The 23,688-nt window shown below is 43.6% G+C and overlaps 1 protein-coding gene across 1 annotated transcript in view; it reads right to left on the bottom strand.

Annotated features, from left to right (window-relative positions):
• NUDT3 (nudix hydrolase 3) overlaps positions 1-22,071 on the bottom strand; it is a 134,729-nt gene extending 112,658 nt beyond the window's left edge. The window contains exon 1 of the mRNA XM_086706630.1: positions 21,677-22,071. Coding sequence (XP_086562756.1) covers positions 21,677-21,775 — 99 coding nt within the window. The 5' untranslated portion in view covers positions 21,776-22,071. The remainder of the gene's footprint in view (positions 1-21,676) is intronic.
• Between the last annotated feature and the right edge of the window lie 1,617 nt (positions 22,072-23,688).

Consider the following 23,688-nt stretch of genomic DNA (forward strand, 5'->3'; position numbering starts at 1 on the left):
AATCTCATTTACATGTGGAATCTAAAAAACAAACTCACAGAAACTGAGAACAGACTGATGGTTATGAGAGGTGGGGATGGGAGGGTGTGAACAGGGTCAAAAGCTACAAACTTTCAGTTACAAGATAAATAGGTTCTTGGGATGAGTGCCTGGGTGGCTCAGTTGGTTAAGTGTCGGACTTTAGCTCAGGTCATGATCTCACAGCTCATGAGTTCCAGACCTGAGTCTGGCTCTGTGCTGACAGCTCAGAGCCTAGAGCCTGCTTCAGATTGTCTCCCTCTCTCTCTGTTCCTCCCCTGCTCACTCTCTGTCTCTCTCGCTCTCAAAAGTAAATAAACATTAAAAAAATTTAATAAAAAAAGTTCTGGGGATGTTATGTACTGTAGCTAACAATACTCTGGGGGGGTGGGAGGGGGGGTGATGGGTATTGAGGAGGGTATCTTTTGGGATGAGCACTGGGTGTTGTATGGAAACCAATTTGACAATAAATTTCATATACTGAAAAAATAATAAAAAAAGAAAAAAAATCACAATTAAAAAAAGACAAATCTTACATACAGTAAAACATACTGGTTTTGAGTATACATTTGGACAATGTGTATACACCCATGTAAATAACATTTAAATCAAGATTGACATAGATTGAAAGAATGGCTGCAAACTCCTGAAATTCCAAGATGGCCATGTGAGTGGACCTGAGCTATCCCCCAGGACGATAAGAGGACACCTGGAGGGAAATCAAGGTAACGCAGCTTGGAACTGGCCAACAACCAGACACACGGATGGGCCCCCCCCCCCCCCCAACATGATCCAGGTTATATAGAAGTATGTATGAGAGATGTAGATCGGCTGAGCTCATCCAGAGGACAAAAACTATGCAGCTGACCAACAAAATCGTGAGCTAAATAAAGTGAGGTTTGCTTTAAATTTTTTTTTTTTCAACGTTTATTTATTTTTGGGACAGAGAGAGACAGAGCATGAACGGGCGAGGGGCAGAGAGAGAGGGAGACACAGAATCGGAAACAGGCTCCAGGCTCTGAGCCATCAGCCCAGAGCCCGACGCGGGGCTCGAACTCACGGACCGCGAGATCGTGACCTGGCTGAAGTCGGACGCTTAACCGACTGCGCCACCCAGGCGCCCCAAGTGAGGTTTGCTTTAAAAACAACAACAACAACAACAACAACAATACTCTGTTGTATACAGTTATTTGAAAGTTGCTAAGAAAGTAAATCTCAAAAGTGCTCAACAACAGAAAAAAAGATTTGTAACTATGTTATAGTGGAGAAACCAGACAGACCTCACCTTAACCCAACAATCACGGTTAACATCACCAATAAGTTATACTGACATCATGTACCTTTTGATATGATGCACTGACAAGGGGACATCACTTCTGAGACATTATCGCCAAAAATGCATGACCTCGGGGCGCCTGGGTGGCGCAGTCGGTTAAGCGTCCGACTTCAGCCAGGTCACGATCTCGCGGTCTGTGAGTTCGAGCCCCGCATCAGGCTCTGGGCTGATGGCTCGGAGCCTGGAGCCTGTTTCCGATTCTGTGTCTCCCTCTCTCTCTGCCCCTACCCCATTCATGCTCTGTCTCTCTCTGTCCCAAAAAAAATAAATAAAAAACGTTGAGAAAAAAAAAATTAAAAAAAAAAATGCATGACCTCAATCTAATCATAAGAAACCATGAGACCCAAGTTAAGGAACATTCTACAAAATAATTCACTACACAGTCTGTGTGAGACTCAATTTTCTTCAGATACTTCAAAACAACCTATCAAAACACTGAACCTGTACTGAAAGCAGATATGAAAACCCAGCTATCAATTATCTAAGAATATTTGTGGATTTGTAAAAAGTGTAAAATACCACCAATCTTTTCACTAAATCTCACACTTGTTTCTTATTAATGAGCACTGGGGGAAGACGGTGGCAATTCTTTAAGATGGTGGGCTGTCATCTTCAAAAAAAATGTGTATTTTGTGAGACTGGAGAAAGATAAAACAGTAATTACTGTGGCTGCCAATATTATATTTGTGATTTAACAATGTCATTTACACGGCATTTACAACAACAGAGAAACATTTAAATAAATTATTTAATCTATTCAATGGACACACAGACATTAAAATGTATATGCTGAGTTCAGATTAGGAAAAAAAATGTTTATCATACATGAAAAACCAGTTTACAAAACTGTATTTAAACCAATCACAATGCTGTAAAAAACAAAAACCATAATGATTAAAGAATTTCCTCCCTATGTTTTGGAAGAAATTAAGAGTAGGTATTTATCCTCCCAACAATTGTGAGCCTGCCATGTATAAAGCACCATGTAGGCACCAGGGAAGATAAACTAGAAGCAGGAGAGACGCATTAGATCTCTGGTAATTTACAACCCAGTGGGCTCAAAAGAAGGGAAGTTTTCCAAATTCACTACAACGAGTGTGAAATATCATTATAATGTAAGAAAGACTAATAAAACTGCCTTCCAAAATAAGTTTTTGGCATTCAAAATTGGCCAAAAATATCCATGTTTCTGATAAATTCACTTCTTCCCACAACACACATGTGCTGGCTCTGGGATGTGTGAGCAGCTGCAGCCAAAAGTGACAATAACCAATAGACGCTGCTAAAGTCAGTATAGATTTTATTTCTATAATTGTATCACAACCTCTCATTCCACCTGCTTTTTGTTTTGTTTTCCATGCTGGTGCTGGGAGACAGCTTTAGAAATACATCTTTATTCACATTTCTTCCTTTCCACTTATTCACCTTCTTCTTGTGGATCTGTCAGAAAAAAACTGTGCCCTTTTCTTCTTTTGGACACATTATTTCACCAGAAATACCACAGTAGACAGCTCTGAACACCCTTTTGGTTTCAGTTCCCTTATCTCACTGAAGTGGCTGGATTTTGTCTAAGGTTACTTCCAGGCTTACAAATGTAAAGATTCTTCCCTCCTTCTGAAGATAAAGCCCTTTGAAAGCAAACTCATATAGCTTCATTTCCTGCATTTAAATCCTTTTTAGGGAAGCCTGGGTGACTCAGTTGGTTGAGCGTCTGACTTTGGCTCAGGTCATGGTCTTGCAGCTTGTGAGTTCAAGCCCTCTGACAGCTCAGACTCCGGAGCCTGATTCAGATTTTGTGTCTCTCTCTCTTTCTGCCCCTCCCCTGCTTGTGTTCTGTCTCTCTCAAAAATAACTTAAAAAAAAAATGTTTTTTAATTAAAAAAAATAAAAGTAAATAAATAAATCCTTTTTTTAAAAATTTTTTTAAATATTTATTTCTTTTTGAGAGAGAGAGAGAGAGAGAGAGAGAGAGAGAGAGAGGAAGCAGGGCAGGAGTAGAGAGAGAAGGAGACACAGAATCCAAAGCAAGCTCCAGTCTCTGAACTGTCAGCATAGAGCCCAACACAGGGCTTGAACTCACAGACCGCAAGATCATGACCTGAGCCAAAGTCGGATGCTTAACCGACTGAGCCACTCAGGCACCCCATAAATAAATCCTTTTTACAATTTGCTCCATTTAAATTCTTTCTTTTCCAATTCCTACGCTTTTGGATCACACATCACACTAAAGCCTATCTTTGTGCAGTGTGCTAGGCTGTTAAGATCGGGATCTGATATTTTTTCAAGATCTGCACAATCTGTATTAATGTAGTGGAAGCAAACCTCTACTCACCCTTCGACACCCAGATTTACTCCTTTCCCACTATTTCCAACTTCCCAATTCAGTATTAGTCACCCCACCATGCCTTAAGCATTCTGGACAGGGTCCCTTTACAACACTTATCTCACTGCCTCATAATTATTTGTTGACCACCGTGATTCCTTCAGTGGATCCTGTCTTAGTAACAATGGCTAACAATTCCTGAGTGCTCCACAAGTAGCTGGGAGGCGCTTTATCTTCCCTCATTCAAGTTTCACAGAACTTCAGGAGTTAGGTGCTACTTATTCCCACTTTACAGATGAAAACACGGACTCCTCTGACCTTACATAATGCTCTTGAATCAGTCCCCACCCTTGAAACATCTCTTCTGTTCCCCTTCCTCTCTACAGCTCCTACATGCAAAGGCATAGGGAAATATAAAAAATATAAATGCTTCTAGCCTCTCTTTTGAAGATAGGATTTAAATTTCCAGAGTTCTAAAATTCTCCTTCCTGTTTATAGTTTATTCTCCATGGTGCTCTATACACAGCAGGCCCACAACTGCTCGTGAGGATACATACCATTCAACCTCCAAACTTAAAAAACAATCATTTTGATCCCAACCATACCAGTCTGTCAGACTTTTTCTCGCCTCTAAAATACCTCTGACCAGACCCCTTTCAGTATATACATTTTCCTTCTCAGAATGATGGGGCCATCTGGAAGGAGTTTTCTCAAATTCACATCAATATAATTCAGGCTCTAGGTTTTTTCTTTTCTCCACCCTGCTATCTCAGATTAAAATTCACTTCTTTCCTGAAACCACTCCTAATCAAGCCAAAACCACACTGGATCCCCTTCTAAACATACCTGCTCTCCTCCTTCCTACCTACCTAAATCCTATCCATCTCCTAAAGCCCAAGATTGACTACTTCAGCATTCTGTCTCCAACATGAAGTCCCTCCAAAGCACAGCCTCTCTATACTTCTAATTGTACCATGTACTTTAGTCCTGTCTCTTCCAATTGTCTATCTGCCCCCACTTAAGACACAAAACAGCCGGTTGTTCAACTGCACCGAAATGCCTAAAGAAAATTTAATTATCAATATAGAAAAGCATTCTTCCTGGAGACCAAGGAACACATCCCCAGTATTAAAAATCATCACTGCATCTAGAATAGTGCTTTATATAAAGGTCTCAATAAATTCTTGTTGATCAAGATAGAACTTGGGAGACTACAATGTGTATTTTAAGAAACATCCTAGAGCTTTCATAATCCTGCATTTAAAAAGCATTTTTCAGGGGCGCCTGGGTGGCGCAGTCGGTTAGGCGGCCGACTTCAGCCAGGTCACAATCTCGCGGTCCGTGAGTTCGAGCCCCGCGTCAGGCTCTGGGCGGAAGGCTCAGAGCCTGGAGCCTGTTTCCAATTCTGTGTCTCCCTCTCTCTCTGCCCCTCCCCCGTTCATGCTCTGTCTCTCTCTGTCCCCCCAAAAAATAAATAAACGTTAAAAAAAAAAAATTTTTTTAAAAGCATTTTTCAGGTGCCTGGGTGGCTCAGTCAGTAGGTAGAGCATGCAACTCTTGATCTTTGGGTTATAAGTTCAAGTCCTATGTTGGGTGCAGAGATTACTTTGGAAAAATAAAATCTTAAAAAAAAAAAAACACTGGGACGCCTGGGTGGCTCAGTCGGTTGAGCATCCAACTTCCGCTCAGGTCATGATCTCGCAGTTTGTGAGCTCTAGCCCCACATTGGGCTCAGTGCTGACAGCCCATCAGTGCAGAGCCCGCTTCAGATCCTCTGTCCCCCTCTATCTCCCCAGCTTATACTCTCCCCCAAAATAAATAAATATTTTTTTTAATTAAAAAAAAAAACATTTTTTAATCTGGTCCTTGACATCCACAAGGTTTAAAATATTAAAAATTCACACATCCTCAGACATTCTTTAGGACAATTCTAAAAAGAGAAACTATAAGCATCAAGGGTAGGGAGGGTATGATTATGCTGATAAGCATTTAGTAAAAACACCAGTGTTCAGGCCAATGTTAGCTACACTGGCTCTAATCTGACTGGATTATTCTTTGGCCATTACTTTAGCAGGAAGAAATTTTTACCACAGAAAAAAATAGAAAAATGTTAAAGCTCTCCCAGAAAAGATAAGATAAAAGATAAGATAAGATAATTTGGACTCAACGCATACACATTTCTTCTGGGGTACTGAATTAGTGAGGACGTTACCTTAAAAACTACCCAAGGCATAAGACAGGGTTCTTGGGTTGCAAGCAACAGAAACCAAGTCTGGCCATCTGTAGCCAAAGGAAATGTATTGAAAGAAATACCACAGGCTCAGATAATTGGAGAGGCAGGGACTAGAAGGCCAGGCTGGGAAGATAAGCCCACACCAAGGCACTCCAGGACTGGCAGCTAGAGCCTCAGCCAGGATCTAAAACACAAATATCTGGTTAGCAAGGTAGCCACTCCCCTTCCCCAACACTCCCCACAGCCTTCTCAGGACCCAGATTCCAAGCACTGAGCCACCAACTAACAGAGCCTGAGTCCTGCATCCACACAGGCACACCAGAGAAGGGAGCTAGCGCACTGGCCATTCAGTTTTGGGGATGGTAGTGTGGGCCCTTCCTCCTCTCCAAAAGAGGATTTCTCCAAAAAAGAAGAATGCTTTGAGGAAAGAAGAGCTGACCAGAGACCCTAGAAATAAAAAGCACTTATCCCTCTCGTCAGAGACATACCCACTTGCAGAGTCACTCTCAGAATGACTCTACAAACACTCTATGCTCCGATTTTCTGCCAGAGAAATCAATCGTTCAATACACTCTAAATCCCTGCACCAGGGCCCACAAACTCTCCTCCAGAGGCTCTAATGTGTGTGCTATTGCCTCAGCTGCCCTTGGCCTCTTTGCCCAGTCTGGCCACAGCATACCCTCCCCCCAAGTCCCTTAATCAAGTCCTCTGCCAAGTCCTTCCCAGACGCACACCTTATAAAACCAAAGAATTCATCCCCCCACTTCTTTCTCACACAGCACTGTATTTCTAGTTTCAAAATTTTGTTTTATTATAAAACTAATCCACAAAGATTATTTTTTAAATTTTTTGTAAAGTTTATTTATTTTATGAAAGAGAGAGAGAGAGAGAGAGAGAGCACGCGAGCAAGTGCATGAGTGGGGGAGGGACAGAGAGAGAAGGAGCTAGAGAATTCCAAGCAGGCTCTGCGCTGTCAGCACAGAGCCCCATGTGGGGCCTGTGAGATCATGACCTGAGCCAAAACCAAGAGTCAGACGCTTAACCAACTGAGCCACCCAGGCGCCCCCACAGGGACTATTTTAAATAAAATGTAAGTTGTTAAATCAGTATTATGTACTTAAAATACTTTCTTAGACATGCAATAAAGTACTAGTTTTTAATGGTACAAAGTATTGATACCATGAAATAAAAAGTTAAATTCTGAAGGATTTTCCTGGTTCTAGTGGCAGCTCCAAGGTTCCAAACTGGTAGGGTTTTCTGTTGAGTTTCTTGTTTTCAAGTCCTTGGGGATGAGAAGTGTCTTTATTCCTCTCTCAGACATTGGTTGGGTGAGACCCTCTTACTTTCTCTTTCTCCAAGTACAGATCTGGGACAGAGTGGGGGTAGGCAGGCTGAGGACAAAAGCTTTCTTTATCCAGAGAAAGGCTTCTTTCTCTTTTTTCTGTCAGGCTTGGACATTTGCCTAAATGATGGTAGGTGCTCCATAAATGATGATCTGAGGAAAGATGTATACTACTTAACAATGCCGTGCTCTTATGAACAGGACCCACCGGCACCAAGTACTCTGCCCCATCTGGTACCTCTCCTCACGCCGAAACTGTCATAGAAGATGACGAAACCAGAGAACCACTGAAGGACTCTATTTTAAGATCTTCTACTTCAAATATCACACCGTACTGCAATTGCTGGTTTAGTTATCGATCTCCACCGTCAAACTGCAAGAACATGAAAGCAGGGCCTGTGTCGGCCTCATTCACTGAAATGCAGCCCCGTGTGGTACTGCTCGAGAAGCACAAACCGAACTCATAAACAAATGCAAACCGGGGCTCACGAATGCCACAACGTTCTTCTCACAATTCACTACAAGCGCAGGTTACAATGAAGTCAGAAACTGCCTTTTTCTTAGCTTTCTATTTACATAGCTGACACTGAGTGTTCACTGGTACCAGGCCCTGGGCTAAATGTTCTATATATTAAGTGATTTTCCTCAGTTCTCCGACAATACAATAAAATAGGGAGGTACTATTATTGCTACAAGAGGGAAGACGAGGCAAAGAGACATAAAGTAATTTGCTTAAGATCACCGGCGTAGTGAGTGTAAGAGCCAGGGTTCCAACCCATGTCTCTCTGACTCCAGGGCCCAAGCTCTTAACCACTACAAACATCAAAACTCAAATGCTACTCTATGAGGCCTGGGCAAGGGGGCACAAGTGTGTGAAGTCAGTCAGACTATTCTGACAAGGACTCATCATGGGTCCAAAGCAAAGAGGTAGGAGTATTTCCATCTCCATAAGGAAATAGGCACTATCCCATTTTTCTTGAAACATGTAGCCCTTTTATCTCCACCCTTCCACTTCAGAGTGAAATTTACAAGGGTACAAGAACTATTTGACCTTCCTCTTAGCGCTACCTCAGGGAGGCAGTACCACCTCAGCCACCACAATAAATGGTAGCTGTTGCTGGGTCTCGATATCAAAGGGACCACGCGGAGTGGCAAGGACTGTGGCCAACTCAAGAGGGGTGGACAGTCCAAAGGGCAGCCACCAGTCAGCTCTGGCTACAGCCATCATACAGGAAAGCTGGCCCAGAACTGCCAGATCTTCTGATTTTCCAAGAAACCTAAAGACCAGGTTTCTTATTTGAACATTTTCAATATTAAAATATTGGCAACTAATTTAAAAAAATTGTTTAATCATCTTGCAGCCCAAACACAGCCATGAACCATCAGTCTGTGGTCCTCATGACTCTTCAGGGCAAACAGGTTTCCAAAAGCCTCTGACTTTCCATGAGGTCACCTATCTGGCCCGATGTCCTCCACCTGGAATATTCTTCATCAGCTACCCAAATCTAACCGAGACTTCTAGGTATGGCCCCACACACTCCATAAAACTGCTCCTGACACTTCAGCTCATCTTCACAGACTCCCCCAAATTCCCTTAAACACTCCTCTCCATCACTTCTCTAATAGGCTTATATTTTACATTCTACACTACATCCTGCCAACAGCTCACAGCCCCTTAGGAGCACACATTCTGTTCTACACATCTTAACCTCCTCAGTTTAGAGTATTCTTTATAGATATATGACAACTATTTTTGTAATTAAAAAACAATTCTGTTGAAAAAAATCACTCATGGTGTCTAGCACAAGGATGATCCCAAGCTACATCCTTATTAAATAGTTGATGAACCCTATGGGGCGCCTGGGTGGCTCAGTCAGTCGGGCGTCCGACTTCAGCTCAGGTCATGATCTCACAGTTTGTGGGTTCGAGCCCCGCATTGGTCTCTGTGCTGACAGCTCGGGGCCTGGAGCCTGCTTAGATTCTGTGTCTCCCTCTCTCTCTGCTCCTCCCCCACTCATGCTGCCTCTGTCTCTCAAAAGTAAAATAAAAAACATTAAAAACATTTTAAAAAAAATAGTTGGTGAACTTATTTAAGTAACATAGAAATATAATTATTACACACAGAAACTTTCTGGATTCTTTTTCTAACTCATTTTACCAATAAAATCTAAAAGTTTCATCTTATTATTATTATTATTATTATTAAAGGCAGTCTCCCCAAAGTACAAAACCTCCCAGGAAAAAAATCACTACAGTGATAGGTGTAAAAGCCCTGAGTGAGGGCTCAGCACATTTAGCAAATGATGACTGAATATAAGTCTAACAACCAAGTCATTTCTGCGAAGAGGAAGGAAATATAATTAAAATTCCAATGATTCAAAATATATTATTTCAAGCTACTCACAAAAATAAAGTGTTCTATAACTTCTTTTAAGGCATATTTTATTAGGATTCCTAAATATTCAAAGGAAAATCACTATCTTTCCTTTGTTTTTAATTTTTTTCGTGATCTCTACACCCAATGTGGGGCTCGAACTCATGACCGTGAGATCACGAGTCGCACACTCTGACTGACCCAGCTAGGTGCCCCCATGTATTTCTTCCTTTTAACAGAAGTAGAAGCACTGTATGTCTGAGTTCATATCCATTTCTGTTCATCACTGCTAAGTTGCTCTTATAAAGTACATCAGAGGGGCACCTGGGTGGCTCTGTCAGTTAAGCCTCCAACTTCGGCTCAGGTCATGATCTCGAGGTTTGTGGGTTCAGGCCCCACGTCGGGCTCTGTGCTGACAGCTCAGAGCCTGGAGCCTGCTTCTGATTCTGTGTCTCCCTCTCTCTCTCTGCCCTTCCCCCACTCACACTCAGTCTCTGTCTCTCTTTCTCTCTCTCGCAAAAATGAACATTAAAAACATTTTTTTTAAATTTTTTTTTTTAACGTTTATTTATTTTTGAGACAGAGAGAGACAGAGCATGAACGGGGGAGGGTCAGAGAGAGGGAGACACAGAATCTGAAACAGGCTCCAGGCTCCGAGCTGTCAGCACAGAGACCAACGCGGGGCTCGAACTCACGGACCATGAGATCATGACCTGAGCCGAAGTCAGACGCTTAACCGACTGAGCCACCCAGGCGCCCCTAGAAACATTTTTTTTTAATAAAGAAAGAATGAAAGAAACAAAGAGAAAGTCAGAATAGTGTTAAATTACCAACTAAGAAAAGATTTTCCAGGCAGTTCTTTTTTTTTTAATATCATCTAAAACACATCCTTTTTTTTTTTTAAAGTAATCTCTAAGCCCAACATGGGGCTCAAACTCCCAACCCCGAGAACAAGTCACATGCTCTACCGACTGAGCCAGCCAAGAGTCCCTCCAAGCAGTTCTTTAAAAGGACTTGACTGTTTTATGAACAAAGAGATCAACTAAGTGTATACAAAGAAAGTCTATTTAAGGGATCATTTCTATGTTTATAATAGTCTTGTCTTCTCTATAAGTTTGTTTCTACTTGTGTCAGATTTAAGTTTTTATTGTTTTGTAATAATTTTTTTTACCCGGAGTAGAAATTCATTCACTCTATCTCCTTTTGGAAGTGCTCAAAAATGTTTCATGATAATTGAGTTACTAACTTCCCATTTTGAAAATGAGTTAAAAAGTATCCTAAACTGCCTCAGAATTTCTTCAAGTATATTTGGATAAAGCACACAAAAAGCATGATCTTATCTGCCTCAGATACATAACCCGATTTGCACACAGTCCACTTCTGGGGAACTGTGCTAATAAGAAAGCAGCAGCACGCACAATACAAATGATAAAATGTCAAAAATGGCAGGGGGGGGGAACCACTCATGTTTGTTTTGCAAATACTTTTGGTGCTCACGTATGAATATTTTTGTATCATTCTGGTAATTTTTTTTCCTATTTCATAAAATAAGGACATCGCACTATGATGATCTTCTTCAGTTAGGTTTCTCATACCTAACTCTGGGTTAGCCTTTTGGGGGACTGGTGCAAGGAGATAGAAAAGAAGGGTAAGGCACAGTTTATGAGAAGGAAAAACCCCAGTTTTCTTCCTACTTGAAAAGGGAAAACCCCAGTTCTTCCCTACTGTGTGTTTCTTTCCTGAGAGTCTCCTTTACTACTCACAAAGCACATTTCACTTCGGGCACTTCTGGTCACCAAATGAGTGGGGTTCCCCTACACCAAGCAGGTCTCTGCAACACCAGCTACGGGTCCTATGATTTAATTCAATTCTGACAGGCATCTCTCAACCCAAAGATAGCATCACATCCCACAGGTTAAGAGCTTAGTCCCATAAGACTGCCAGCACCCTTTCAGATGCCAGTCACGAGCCCACGTTATCACCGGTGTTGGTTATGACCAATTGGCTACTGACCAGAGGTTCCAACAACCCCTCCGTGGGTTCAATTAATCTGCTGGAGTGGCTCACAGAACTCAGAGAAATACTTCATTATGTTTCCCAGTTTATTGAAGAATATGGTAAAGGATACAGATGAAAAGCCAGGTGAAGAGATACACAGGGCAAGGAGCTTCTGTCCCGGTAGAGGTGGGGTGTGTCACCCCCCCAGCCCCCCCACCAGTATGTGTTCACCAACCTGGAAATTCTCCGAACCCTGTACTATCGGGATTTTTATGGAGGCTTCATCACACGGGCATGATTGATCATTAACTCCATTTCCAGCCCTTCTCCCTGCTCAAGGGAATGGGGGGCAGGGCTGAAAATGTCAAGCTTCTAGTCATGGCTTGGTCTTTCTAGCGACCAGCCTTCACTCAGAAACTATCCAGGAGCCCACCCAGAATGGCCTCATTAGAACCAAAGACCCTCCTATCACCCAGGAAATTACATGAGTTTCAGGAGCCCTGCATCAGGAATAGAGGTCAAAGACCAATATTAGAGCAAGAGATGCTCCTAATGTTATCGCGTAAGAAATCACAAGAGGATCAGGAGCTCTGTGCCAGGAAGCGGGGCCAGAGACCAACACACACCTTCTAGTATCTCACAGTCTGTCTCAGGAAGAGCTGGAAGGCCACAATTCCACTCAGAATGCTGCCTACCCCCCGTTCCACAGCTGGGGACAGAGGCACATTGCTAGGAAGGTACTTTGGCTTAAAAGGCTGACTCTGAGTAGTCCAAACAATGAGAGCTTAGAAATCAGCAAACCCCATCTGACCCAGACAACTGCTAAGCTGCTTTTCAGGGGCCCGAAGGCCAGTTAGACAAGGAGCTTCTACATGGGAGTGCTTTCCTGACACACACACAGCCCACTGCCAACACTGATTCTACACACACACACACACACACACACACACACACACACACACACACCACTCCATTCCCAGCAGTTCTTCATTCTAGAAGGATCCCTGGCACTTAAGGTAACCAAACCTCAATAAAACTAGGTAAGTGCTGAAAAATCATGGGTGCCCAAGTGGCCTGGATTCAAATATATTCCTAGGAAAAAATGGCAAGCCTCGATTAAACAAAAATACCCCTCAATCCTTCATTTACAATGCACCAGTCTTATCTTTTATAAGATAACTACCTGAGTCCTTCACTCCATGTTCTTTGTACCTTCTGAATTTTGTACTGGGCACATATATTATCTATCCAAAGTAGCTTTTCTGACTAAACTACCCTAAGATTGTGTAAAGAAACGTTAGGGTCTTTTCTTTGGGTCCTTTCAGATTTCTCTTTTAAAAAGATTGCAGTACAGTACTTTCTTTTCTCTCCACTGGTACATTTCTTAACCACAACCTTTTTTAATAAACTCTCACCATCCTGTCACCACCACTTCTGTGCCTCACAGTCAAGGGCAAGAAGGTGGTTTTGAGGGCTGTTGCTGGCGCGTCTGCTGGGTTGCTTTAAGGGACAGAGGAGGACAGAGTAAAGGAAAACCAGGAGAACTGGAAGGGTGGGTAACAAAGCCTCATGGGAAATGGTGGCCTCCCACCTCTGCAATATCTCCCACCACTCTCCTCTACTTGGCCGCCAGCCACTCTGGCCTGCTTCCTGCTTTTCCTCCTGGCCAAAGTCGTCCCCCACTTGGGGCCTCAGTAATTGCTCTTCCCCTGCCCTGCCCTGCCATTCAGAGCCTACCCAGCCACAATTTGCCAATCCCCTCCCCACTCTCAGCACCATCACACACTTATCTCCTGCCCAGCACCATCACTGCCTAAAATCAAGTTCACTGATATTTCTGCTCATTGACTGTCTCCCCGCATTTGTTACCAGAAACTTCACAAGAGCAAGAGCCTCCACTCTGCCTCATTCACAGCTGCATTCCAAGAAGTGTCTGGCCCAGAAGCAGGCATTCAATAAAGTTTGTAAAATGAATGAATGAATATAAGAATGAACATTTTTCCCTACTCAAAGGGTCAGTAAGATAGGAAGCAAGGGTTTCAAGAAGGCTGGGGAAAAAGACTGTGGACATTCTTGAGCCATGTTACTTTAGGGCAGAAATTCTCAAACTGGATTCAAGGAAGTTTTCTTCGGTCTGAGAGGATTTTACTCAACAAGTTGTCTTCAGGTGCATATGTTTTATTACTAAGTTTTAGGTTTGGGGATTTTATTTCCAAATCCAATTCCTTATTCTTTTATCCACATATCTTTTTTGCCTGTGATGGTTCCTTTGTTCTGTTTCGTACGTTAACCACCATAAAGGAAACACTTCAAGACTCAGCACTCACAAACTTGACATCATATCTCTTTCACTTTGACCTAGATAAGGAACAAAACGATGATGACAGGAAAATATTATGACCATCCCTATCAACCTTCATTTTCAAATTAATTACTCTACTATCAACTAAACTTTGGAATCCAGATTTGACATACACTGTTGGCTATGAACCACAATTTTTTTTTTTTTTTTTTTCTGAGAGAGAGAGAGAGAGCGTGCGGGAGGGGGAGGTACAGAGAGAGAGGGGACAGAGGATCTGAAGTGGGCTCTGTGCAGCTAGCAGAGAGCCTGATGCGGGGCTTGAACTCACAAACCATGAGATCGTGACCTGAGCCGAAGGCAGATGCTTACCCAACTGAGTCACCCAGGCGCCCTGGCTATCCACTGCTTGATTATAGTTTGTTGATGTATTTATTTACTTAGAAATAAAAGGTTCCAAGCTATCAGCAAAATGAAAATCCTTTTCCTCAGGTGATGAATCACTAGGATTGAGGATCAGTACATTTTATCAACCATCCAACACAAATCCTGCAAGACGGCATAGATTCACAACTTCAACATCTGAAAGAAATTCTAAGTGCCCTGTCATGGGACGATCCACTGAGATTCCAAAAAGATTTACAACCAAATACACATACACTCCCATTGGGCTGATACTCAACATTATCAGACACCTTGTCACTAAGATACTGGAAAAAAGAGAAGACTTCCCTGAAACATTGTTATCACCACATTATTGGTAGACCCTAGCATTCTGTGTATTTGGGGTATTTTCAATTCCTCTACTAGACCGTAAGCTTAAAAACAGGGGCAATGTGTTCATTCATTCATTCGCACAGTCAACAAATAGTATTGAGCATATACTGTGTCCTAAACAACAAGGATACAGGAGTGAATAAAACAGACAAAAACTCCTATCCCCATGAACTAGCTTATATTCTAGTGAGAGGAAACAGACAACAACAAATGAGTACATACCATGTCTTGGTGGTGATTTGTGCTGCCAAGAAAAAACAAAGCCTAAGAGACACAGTGACAATGGACTGGTGTATTATATAGCATGATCGTTAAAGACCTGTCTGATGAGACGAAAACTAAGCAAAGACCCAAAAGAAGGGAGCTAGCCATGCAGGTAATACGGAGAACAAACAGTACAGAGGCCAGTGTGGCTGGAGGAGAGGAATGAGTAAGAGGGAGAGTGGTAAGAGATGAGATCAGAGCTATGGCAGGGGACCCGAACATCCAGAGCCTTAGAGGTCATGGTGAAGACTGTGGATTCACAGAGACAGAATACCACTGGAGCAGAGTAATGACACGATCTGACTTCTGTGTTGGAAGAATCACTCCAGCAGCTGTGGTAGACAAGACTAGAGGAGTGAGGGCAGAAGCAAGGAGACCAGTCAGGAAGATTCAGCAGTAGTCCAGACAAGCGGCAATCATGGGTTAGGGTAGGACAGCACAGTGGAGGTTGAAGGGTTAAGGTTAGGCAGGATCTGCTGTCAGGTTAGACGTGGGTATGACAAAGGGAGAAGTCAAGGATGACTCCTAGATATCTAACCTGAGCAACTGGTAGCATGGAGACTTCACTTACTGAAAGAGGCACAACAGCAGGAGAAGCAGGTTTGTTGCCGTTTGTTTTCTGGTGGATGGAATCAAGAGTTCAGTTTGGGTATTTTAAGTTTGAGATGCCTATCAGATACCCAAATGGAAATCCTGAGTAGACTGCAGGATATTCAAGCCCTGATTTCAGGAGAGAAATTAGGGCTAAACAGAGACAGCCGAAAGTAATCGGTATAAATACGGTACTTAAAGATGAGACTAGATGAGATCACCTACTAGTGCGTGTTGGGGTGGAGGGTGGTTCAAAGACTGTGTCCTCGTGCACTGCAATGGAAGAAGTCAGGAAAATGAGGAGGAATACAACAATACTAACAAGGAACAACCAGAAAGAAAGGGAAGAACTAGAAAGATACCCTAGAAGCAAGGTAAGGAAAGTGATTCAGGAAGAAAGGAAAGATGGGGTAACAAGGACTGAGAACTGGATTTGTTGACTTGTTATCTTAAAGACTGGTTCTGGCAGAATCACAGGAAAGAGTGCCTGACTGGAATGGGTTCGAGAGAGAATGGGAACCGGGATCGTGGAGACAGCAAGTACAGAAAAGTTTTGCTGTAAAAGGAAAAGAGAGAAATGGGATGGTAGCTGGAGGCAACATGGGGCAAGGGAGCAGTTCTTTAAAGATGGGAAATACTATAGCCTATTTGCCCTGGGAATGATAAAGTAGAGAAGGAAAGGCAATGAAGCAGGAAAGACAGGACACCGATCAGAGTGAGGCCCCTGGGCAGGTGGGAGGGGGTGCATACAAATGCACAGCAGGCAGACAGGCTGGCTTCATGAGGAACCACAGCCTTATTTACCTGGGAATTCCCAGGTTCTTACACAGAGACTGGTCCATAATAGGGCTCTCAAAAAATGAATAAACTAATGTATTCTCGAACAAGGGCCCTTCCTTTCTGTACTAGGCTATGAAGAAAAATATAGATTGCTTCACACAAAGTAGATAGGCAACACTATATTTACGGAGAAATGAGAATTGCTCAAAAGCAAAAAAAAAAAAAAAGGTTAGGGCAAAGAATGGGAGAAAATGGAGACTGCAGTATGATTTCAGAACAGAAGTCACATCTCAGGAAACAGGCAGAAAAGGAGGTAGTGGGAGAAGTGTCTAACTGACTAACCGGTATTATTAGGTAGGCACAAGGGAACACACACACACAAGAAAGCCTCCAGGAAAGACAGGGAAATGAGGAACAGAAATGTCCAGTCAGGTGACTGGATCAACGCACCCATCCTGATCTTAGAACAATGTAATACCGGACAGTCACCAAGATCTGTTACAAAAAGACTCTCCAAACAGCCTGGGATCTACTGGAAGCTCTTCGTCATGGTTATCGCCTCTGGGATTACCACCCGTGTTTTACTCCCCTGTCTAGAGCCCAGGGGAAGGTGTGGTCTTGCAGTGACGTCCTTCCACCTGCTCCTCTAGGAGTCAGTTTTACTGACAAACACTAAGGCCACCAGAGTCTCTGCCCACCGAGGATCTCCTGTATCAATCATCTACACACCCAACCTCATGAGTTCAAGGAGCTGAGAAAATGAAACGGCAACCCCTTGCCAAGAGATGGAAAAGCCCAACAAACCAAACTAAGACCCTTAAAGACAGTATTGTCCTTTCTTATTAAAAGCAGTTTTAGGGACACCTGGGTGGCTCAGTCGGTTAAGCATCCGGCTTCGGCTCAGGTCATGATCTCGCGGTCCATGAGTTCGAGCCCCACGTCGGGCTCTGGGCTGACAGCACGGAGCCTGGAACCTGTGTCAGATTCTGTGTCTGCCCCTCCTCTGCTCGTGCACTCTCTCTCTCTCTCTCTCAAAAATAAATTTTAAAAATAATAAAAATTAAAAAATAATAAAAGCAGTTTTAATTTTTAATATACAGGGAAATCTAACTGAGAAAGATCCTATCAGTACTTTTTTTTTTCCCCTTGAGTAAAAACAGACCCAGTAGGCACAGCTTTAACTTTCCTAGGGACTGTGACATCATCTGGTATATAGCCTGTGTCACTGGCCTTTGTGAGTATTTCACACTGCTAGATAGTTCAACTGTCTAAAAGGCCTGTTATACTCCCCCCACTCTGGGGAGGGTACAAAGCAAGCCCACTCCTAGTGTGTCTCACTTCCTGTCATTATAGAGGCTCCAAAAAGGGGGAAGAAGGAAAATCACAACTGGAAGTGCTTTCGGAGAGGCAAAGTTGAATAACAGGACAAAGATGAATGTTATATTACCCAATCCAGAAAAATAAAGTCTTACTCAAGAGATCAGTTTCAGTCTTCTATACTGTTTTGGATAAAATATTAACTGGAAGATACGGCAGATTAAAAATATACACGCATATGTATTTGCTAATCTTTTTTGTGGGTCCAAGATCTTATCTTAAATGTAGGCCTACTATTGAACCTTGAGTTGTCTTTCACATACCACACCCATCATGACCTATGTTTTCCAGTTCAGGTTTCTATAAAGAAAAAAAAAAACACCCTGAAAACATTCATGTGCAGATCTATGTGCAGAGTCCTTCTAGACTTTCAAGACTCCCTTTCCAACTCTTACAGTTTGCTTACCCATATAACTGAGCAGTAATTTCTTTTAATGACTTGCAATTGAGTCATTCTAAAGCATTTGAGGGGCACCTGGGTGGCTCAGTCGGTTGAGCATCCGACTTCGGCTCAGGTCATGATCTCACAGCTCATGAGTTAGAGCCCCGCATCAGGCTCTGTGCTGACAGCTCAGAGCCTGGAGCCTGCTTCGGATTCTGTGTCTCCCTCTCTCTCTGCCCCTAACCCACTCACATTCTGTCTCTTTCTCTCTCAAAAATAAATAAACGTTAAAAAAAAATTTTAATAAATAAATAAAGCATTTTTTTTTATTTATTTTTTTTAATGTTTATTTATTTTTTTGGGACAGAGAGAGACAGAGCATGAACGGGGGAGGGGCAGAGAGAGAGGGAGACACAGAATCAGAAACAGGCTCCAGGCTCTGAGCCATCAGCCCAGAGCCCGACGCGGGGCTCGAACTCACGGACCGCGAGATCGTGACCTGGCTGAAGTCGGACGCTTAACCGACTGCGCCACCCAGGCGCCCCAATAAAGCATTTGAAATACATAACCATTCTTTTTGAATTCAAATTTCATGGGCTTACATCATATTTAATTACACTGCAGAATTACAATAACAAGAATGATGAATATAAACAAATACAGGAATAAATATAACTGAATCTTTGTAAGCACACAATTGGCTGGGAGGCCTCATGGTTAGGGGGTTATATCAGACCCAGTGGCGGAGAGGGCAACACCAAGTATTCAGTGCACCAAGTTGGTTAAAGCAGTGGCTCGGTAAAAGACTCTCTACTGTGTACCAGGCTCAAAGTACTGTAATAAATATGTTACTTATCATGAATGCCCCAAAATTAACAATCAGTAAAACTTGTAAGTGGGGGGGTGGGGGGGGTGGGATTTTCCGGCTACTGATTCTTATTTATCAACAGGAAAAACAGCCAGAGGTTTGAAGGAACGGAAATTCCTTGTCTTCATGCTGTTGGGCCTGTTTCTTCTATCTCTCCCACTAGACTCCAAGCTCCCTACATGTCTGTTTCCTTTTATCTCAATAAACTTGCTCAGTTCACTTGCTGAGTATGTTCCCACTTCCTAACGTGGATCTTATAAGTAAAATTTCCTGGGGCTGAAAAAAAACGTTAGAAGGTCTGATTCACAGTCTACTACCTGCTAATATTTTCTATCTCTTTTTCTTTACATGGTATGTATGTTTCCTGACACTGGTTAATTGAATTTATTAACCAGAGTTCCATTTATATTTATATTACTGTTATATTAATACTAATAATATTCTATGAACTATTCTATCTTGATTAAAGCCATAAGTTCCCATTACAAAATAAAAGCAGGCTGAATGTCCTACTGAGTTTGAATTTCACATTCCCACAATATGTGGCAGCTAATACTTCCAGTTTCTGGCACTTCTATTGAGAACATAAAAGTTCTCCCGGAACTAACAAATTACTTCCCTTCTAACACAATTATGTAATCTGAGAGTTGAACGACACCCTAGAGATTATTTTGTGGTCCAAAATCCCTCCCAATTAAGGGATCCCATCAATAAGTACTCAATTTGGGGGGACAGGGAAGGATGTTTATCTTTAAATCCCACATTATAGGGTTCTGCACCCAGAGTAGACTCTTAATACATACTTGTTTAGTTGAACTGAACAAGTCTAAAATGGGTGCATTTCATTAATTTTCTTGTTCTTTCTGGGCTTTTAGCTGTAACATCCACTGAATCTGTAATTAAAAATTTGCATGAATCTTCTGCTCATTAACCAATGTTCAAAAAGAAATTCAAGGAAACTCCACAATCAGTCAAATGTTTTAACATTAAGCCTGCTAATGGCTAATGTCAGTACATAATAAAACTAACAGAAAATGGAAAATCAAGTTTTAGTTTGCGTATGGCCTATAAAGAGTTGCCAATTTATCCAAAATACTCACATGTTCTCAATTTCTAGTATGAGTTTTTAAAAATGAATAAAGTCTTGCATCCTTCACACAACTAAATTATACACCCTTCTACTTATAATTGGGGTGCTCACAGACTTAACCACAGTACTGAAGACATGTTATTATGCTAATTAATTTTCCCTCCAGTTAAAACAGCCTGTGATCCCATCTGATTTCCCATAATATGATATGATAAGAGAACAAAGCCTGTGGAGCAGTAAACACCACCAACAATTTTACCTTACTCAAGTTATGTATTCCAAAACTATGTAATTTACAACATGGCCCTACTTAGTACCTCTATTACCAGGCATCTGTTTGGGGGACTTTTACAATATATGATAGGACACAAAGTATGTATTTCCAAATTCCATTTCCTTCTGTTTTGCTGAAAAGGAACACACACACACACACAGTCCCTCAACAGCACAATTACTGCTTTACTAAATTTTTTCAGGCAATAATTTAAAGTCCCACTTCCTCCTAAATATCTCTGGACAGCAACTCTTGGCAATCCATCTGTCTCTTTCATCATAGCTTCTTTTCATAACTAACGGGTCAAGTTCCGCTCCCCCCATTTCAACACCATGCACTGTACTTGTAGCCTGCCGCGATAGCTCACTGCTGAATGCCAGAATATAGCATATTGAATTTCACTGTCCTTCATTGTTTCCACTTTAACTGCCATTTTACCCCATGCACAGGAGACAAACGCTTTCCCACAGGCATCTTATGAATTTCCAAAGCAGCTAATTCTTTGTGGATTTACAAAAACGTCTGCCTTCTCTAAATTCCCTTTATCACCACAGAAACGGCTCTGAAAAGCTGAGATTTTTTTTTTAAGTACCCCAAGCAAAAACTGATTTTAAGCATTTCTATTTAGCTAGCAAATTTAATCCTAAAGGCCTTCCTATAGGGCAATGTCAGGGCACAGATCTGAAACACCGCCTTTGGCCTTCCCAATGAAAATGAAATATTTTCAGCCCATAAAAATTATCTTATCAAATGTCCTTTCTTCTCAGCTACACCAGAAGGGGCTACCCAGCACATTGTAAAATAAACAATTAGCTTTGGCTTTTGCACTACGCCCTAAATCTTCCCAACCCCCCGCCCCCCCTTAGGCTCACAGACACACATAATCCCTCTGCAACCCCAAAACCCGCCAGTGGACTATTTCTCTGGCACAAAGGGCCGGCCTGCGCCTCGTGCACCGCGGCCTCTGCACACATGTGCGGGCTGACAAGTGCTGAGCTGCCCTTCCTGGATCCAAAGCTGGAGGCCTGGCCCGAAAGCCACACACTTCCCCACCCACCGCCTTCTCTCCGCCGCCACTCTCCCCTATGACAGGCGACGGGCTCTGAAGCTCCCTCGGCCGGATCGGTGCCGTGTGGCCACGCTCGGACCCGCTTCCCCTCCGCCCACCGTCCTTTTTCCTCTCTCCTCTTCCTTGGTTCAAGAAATTCCGTCGGAACTTCATTCAGACGAAAGGAGCGGCCCTGCCAGGGGCGGCAGCACACCCTCCCCCGGCGGCCGCGCCCCCCGCGCCTCGGCTGGCGGTGGCCGCCGACTCCGGCGACCCCCGGCCCGCCGGGCCCGGAGCCTCACCTCCTCCTCGCTCTCGCTGCGGAAACACAGGCACGCGGCCCGCTTCTTGTAGCCGTCGCCGTCATAGGTGCGAGTCTGATTCGACTTGAGCTTCATCATCCTCCGGGCCCGGGTGGGGGTGCGGAGCGGGTCGCGGGAGTCGAGGGTGGGGAGCCCGCTCCGGACGGACGCGCGCGCGCGTCCTCGGCTCGGCCAAGGGAAGCAGGGAGGGGAAGCCGCTTCTCCGCTACACGGCTCGGCCGCTGGCCCGCCACGGCTGCCTCATTCCCCCCGGCCCAGGCCCCGCGCCGCCGCCGCCGTCACGGCTGCCGTCGCCGCTGCCGCCACGGCCGCCGCCCCCTCTGCCGCCGCCACCCCCGACGACGACCGCGCCGCCATCTTGGGCGCGCTGCGTCAGCGGCGTAAAGCCGCGCCGGCCTGCGGGACGGCCGCGCGCTCGCAGCGCAGGCCGCGTCCGGGAATCGCACCCTCCCAGTCCGCGCGGCGTAAACGAGCGTCTGGAATGAAAGGGCCGTGCGAATGGAGGCGGTCGCAACGCCAGGAGCGTAGGGGTTGGGAAGGTGGGGCGTGCGCGGAGGAAGTCCGGGGAGAAAGGGGTGCGGACGCACGGTCGCCCCGCTCGGCTGAGCAGCGGCCGGGGCGGAGATCCGGCTCTCCAGCTACCCGGCCTGGCGAAGGGAGAGCGGGGGACTTGCCCAAGGTCACACCGCAGTTCCACGGGCGAAGATGACCCAAGGTCAGGCCGCCCGCTCTCGGCCTTGCCCGTTCATCGGGGAGGGGGTGAAGGGGAAGGTCTGGAGGAAAAAGTGGGATGCGATTAAACGCCCTGGAGTGTGCAACCTAAACTATCTGGGATTAGGCACTGCACGTCAACGCGGGTGGGGGTGGCGGGTGGCGGTTGCACATTCAATTGACATCCAGAAGCTGTGGAAGTCTCGGGGACTGGGACATTAACAGATGTTTATCCTGCAATCCTTGATTGGTGCAAAAACAAATGCTTTCTCTTAAGGTAAACAGAAGGTCCAGAAAAGGAAGATGGGTGTGTGTGTACGTACACACATAATGCAAATCATAAGACATCATCGTTCCTGGCAATAAACGAGGACTATATAGTGTGGATGTCAAACACATATATTCTCCAGGGGAAAATATATACCCACACGCTGTAGAGCAAGGAAAAATGTATATAACCTGTGGATATTCTCAGCAGCCCAGACCAAACATAATACGATGCCCGTTCCCTGAATGTGCAATATTTGTCTATGAATTGTTTATTTCTCTTCTTTAACTTGCTTGTATTTGGCACAGTCAAAAAAAACCAGGTTCTAAACCAAACCTGGGTTGGGATCTCAATTATATCATTTATTTACCCCTCTATTTGGCACATGGTAGTAACTTAATACATTGCAACTAGTATTACTGATACTTCACTCAATGCTTGACACGTAAAATGTGGAGTTTCAGTTAATTTGGGTCAATCCACATGCAATACAATTCCCAAAATCTTGGTCATTTTGGTTGTCTTTATAGCTTTCTCTTCTGCCATTACATCTCTGAAAGGAAGAAAGAAAGAAAACAAGTTCTGACTGTAGAAATCCTCTAACGTGTTTGTCAAAAATTTGAAAAATACAGAGGGCATACAAAGTTAAATCACGTATCTCTGAGCACATTCAGTAGAGATTTGTAGCCCTCCCCCCCACTCCCGGTCTTTTCCCCCATGTTATTACTTTTTTTTTAATAACACTTCTAATTACTACCTAATAGTCCATCATAGGGATGCACCATCAATTATTTTATCTTTTCCCCATTGTTAGAAGTTTAGGTTATGTCCCCTGTTTCATTAGAACAGCAATGAATGTCCATGAACATAAATCCTTAACCCTATCTCAGGTATTTCCTCAAGATAAATTCCCAGAGGCAGACCAAGGGGGTAGGAATATCTTTGTGGCTCTTGCTGCCTGTTGCCAAAGGCTTTGCAGAAAAGTCTATGAGTGTAATCAACCCAGCAGCTA

Source organism: Puma concolor, chromosome B2, assembly GCF_028749965.1.
Source record: "Puma concolor isolate L17-30 chromosome B2, mPumCon1.1.hap2, whole genome shotgun sequence".
In the NCBI taxonomy this organism is placed as follows: domain Eukaryota; kingdom Metazoa; phylum Chordata; class Mammalia; order Carnivora; family Felidae; genus Puma; species Puma concolor.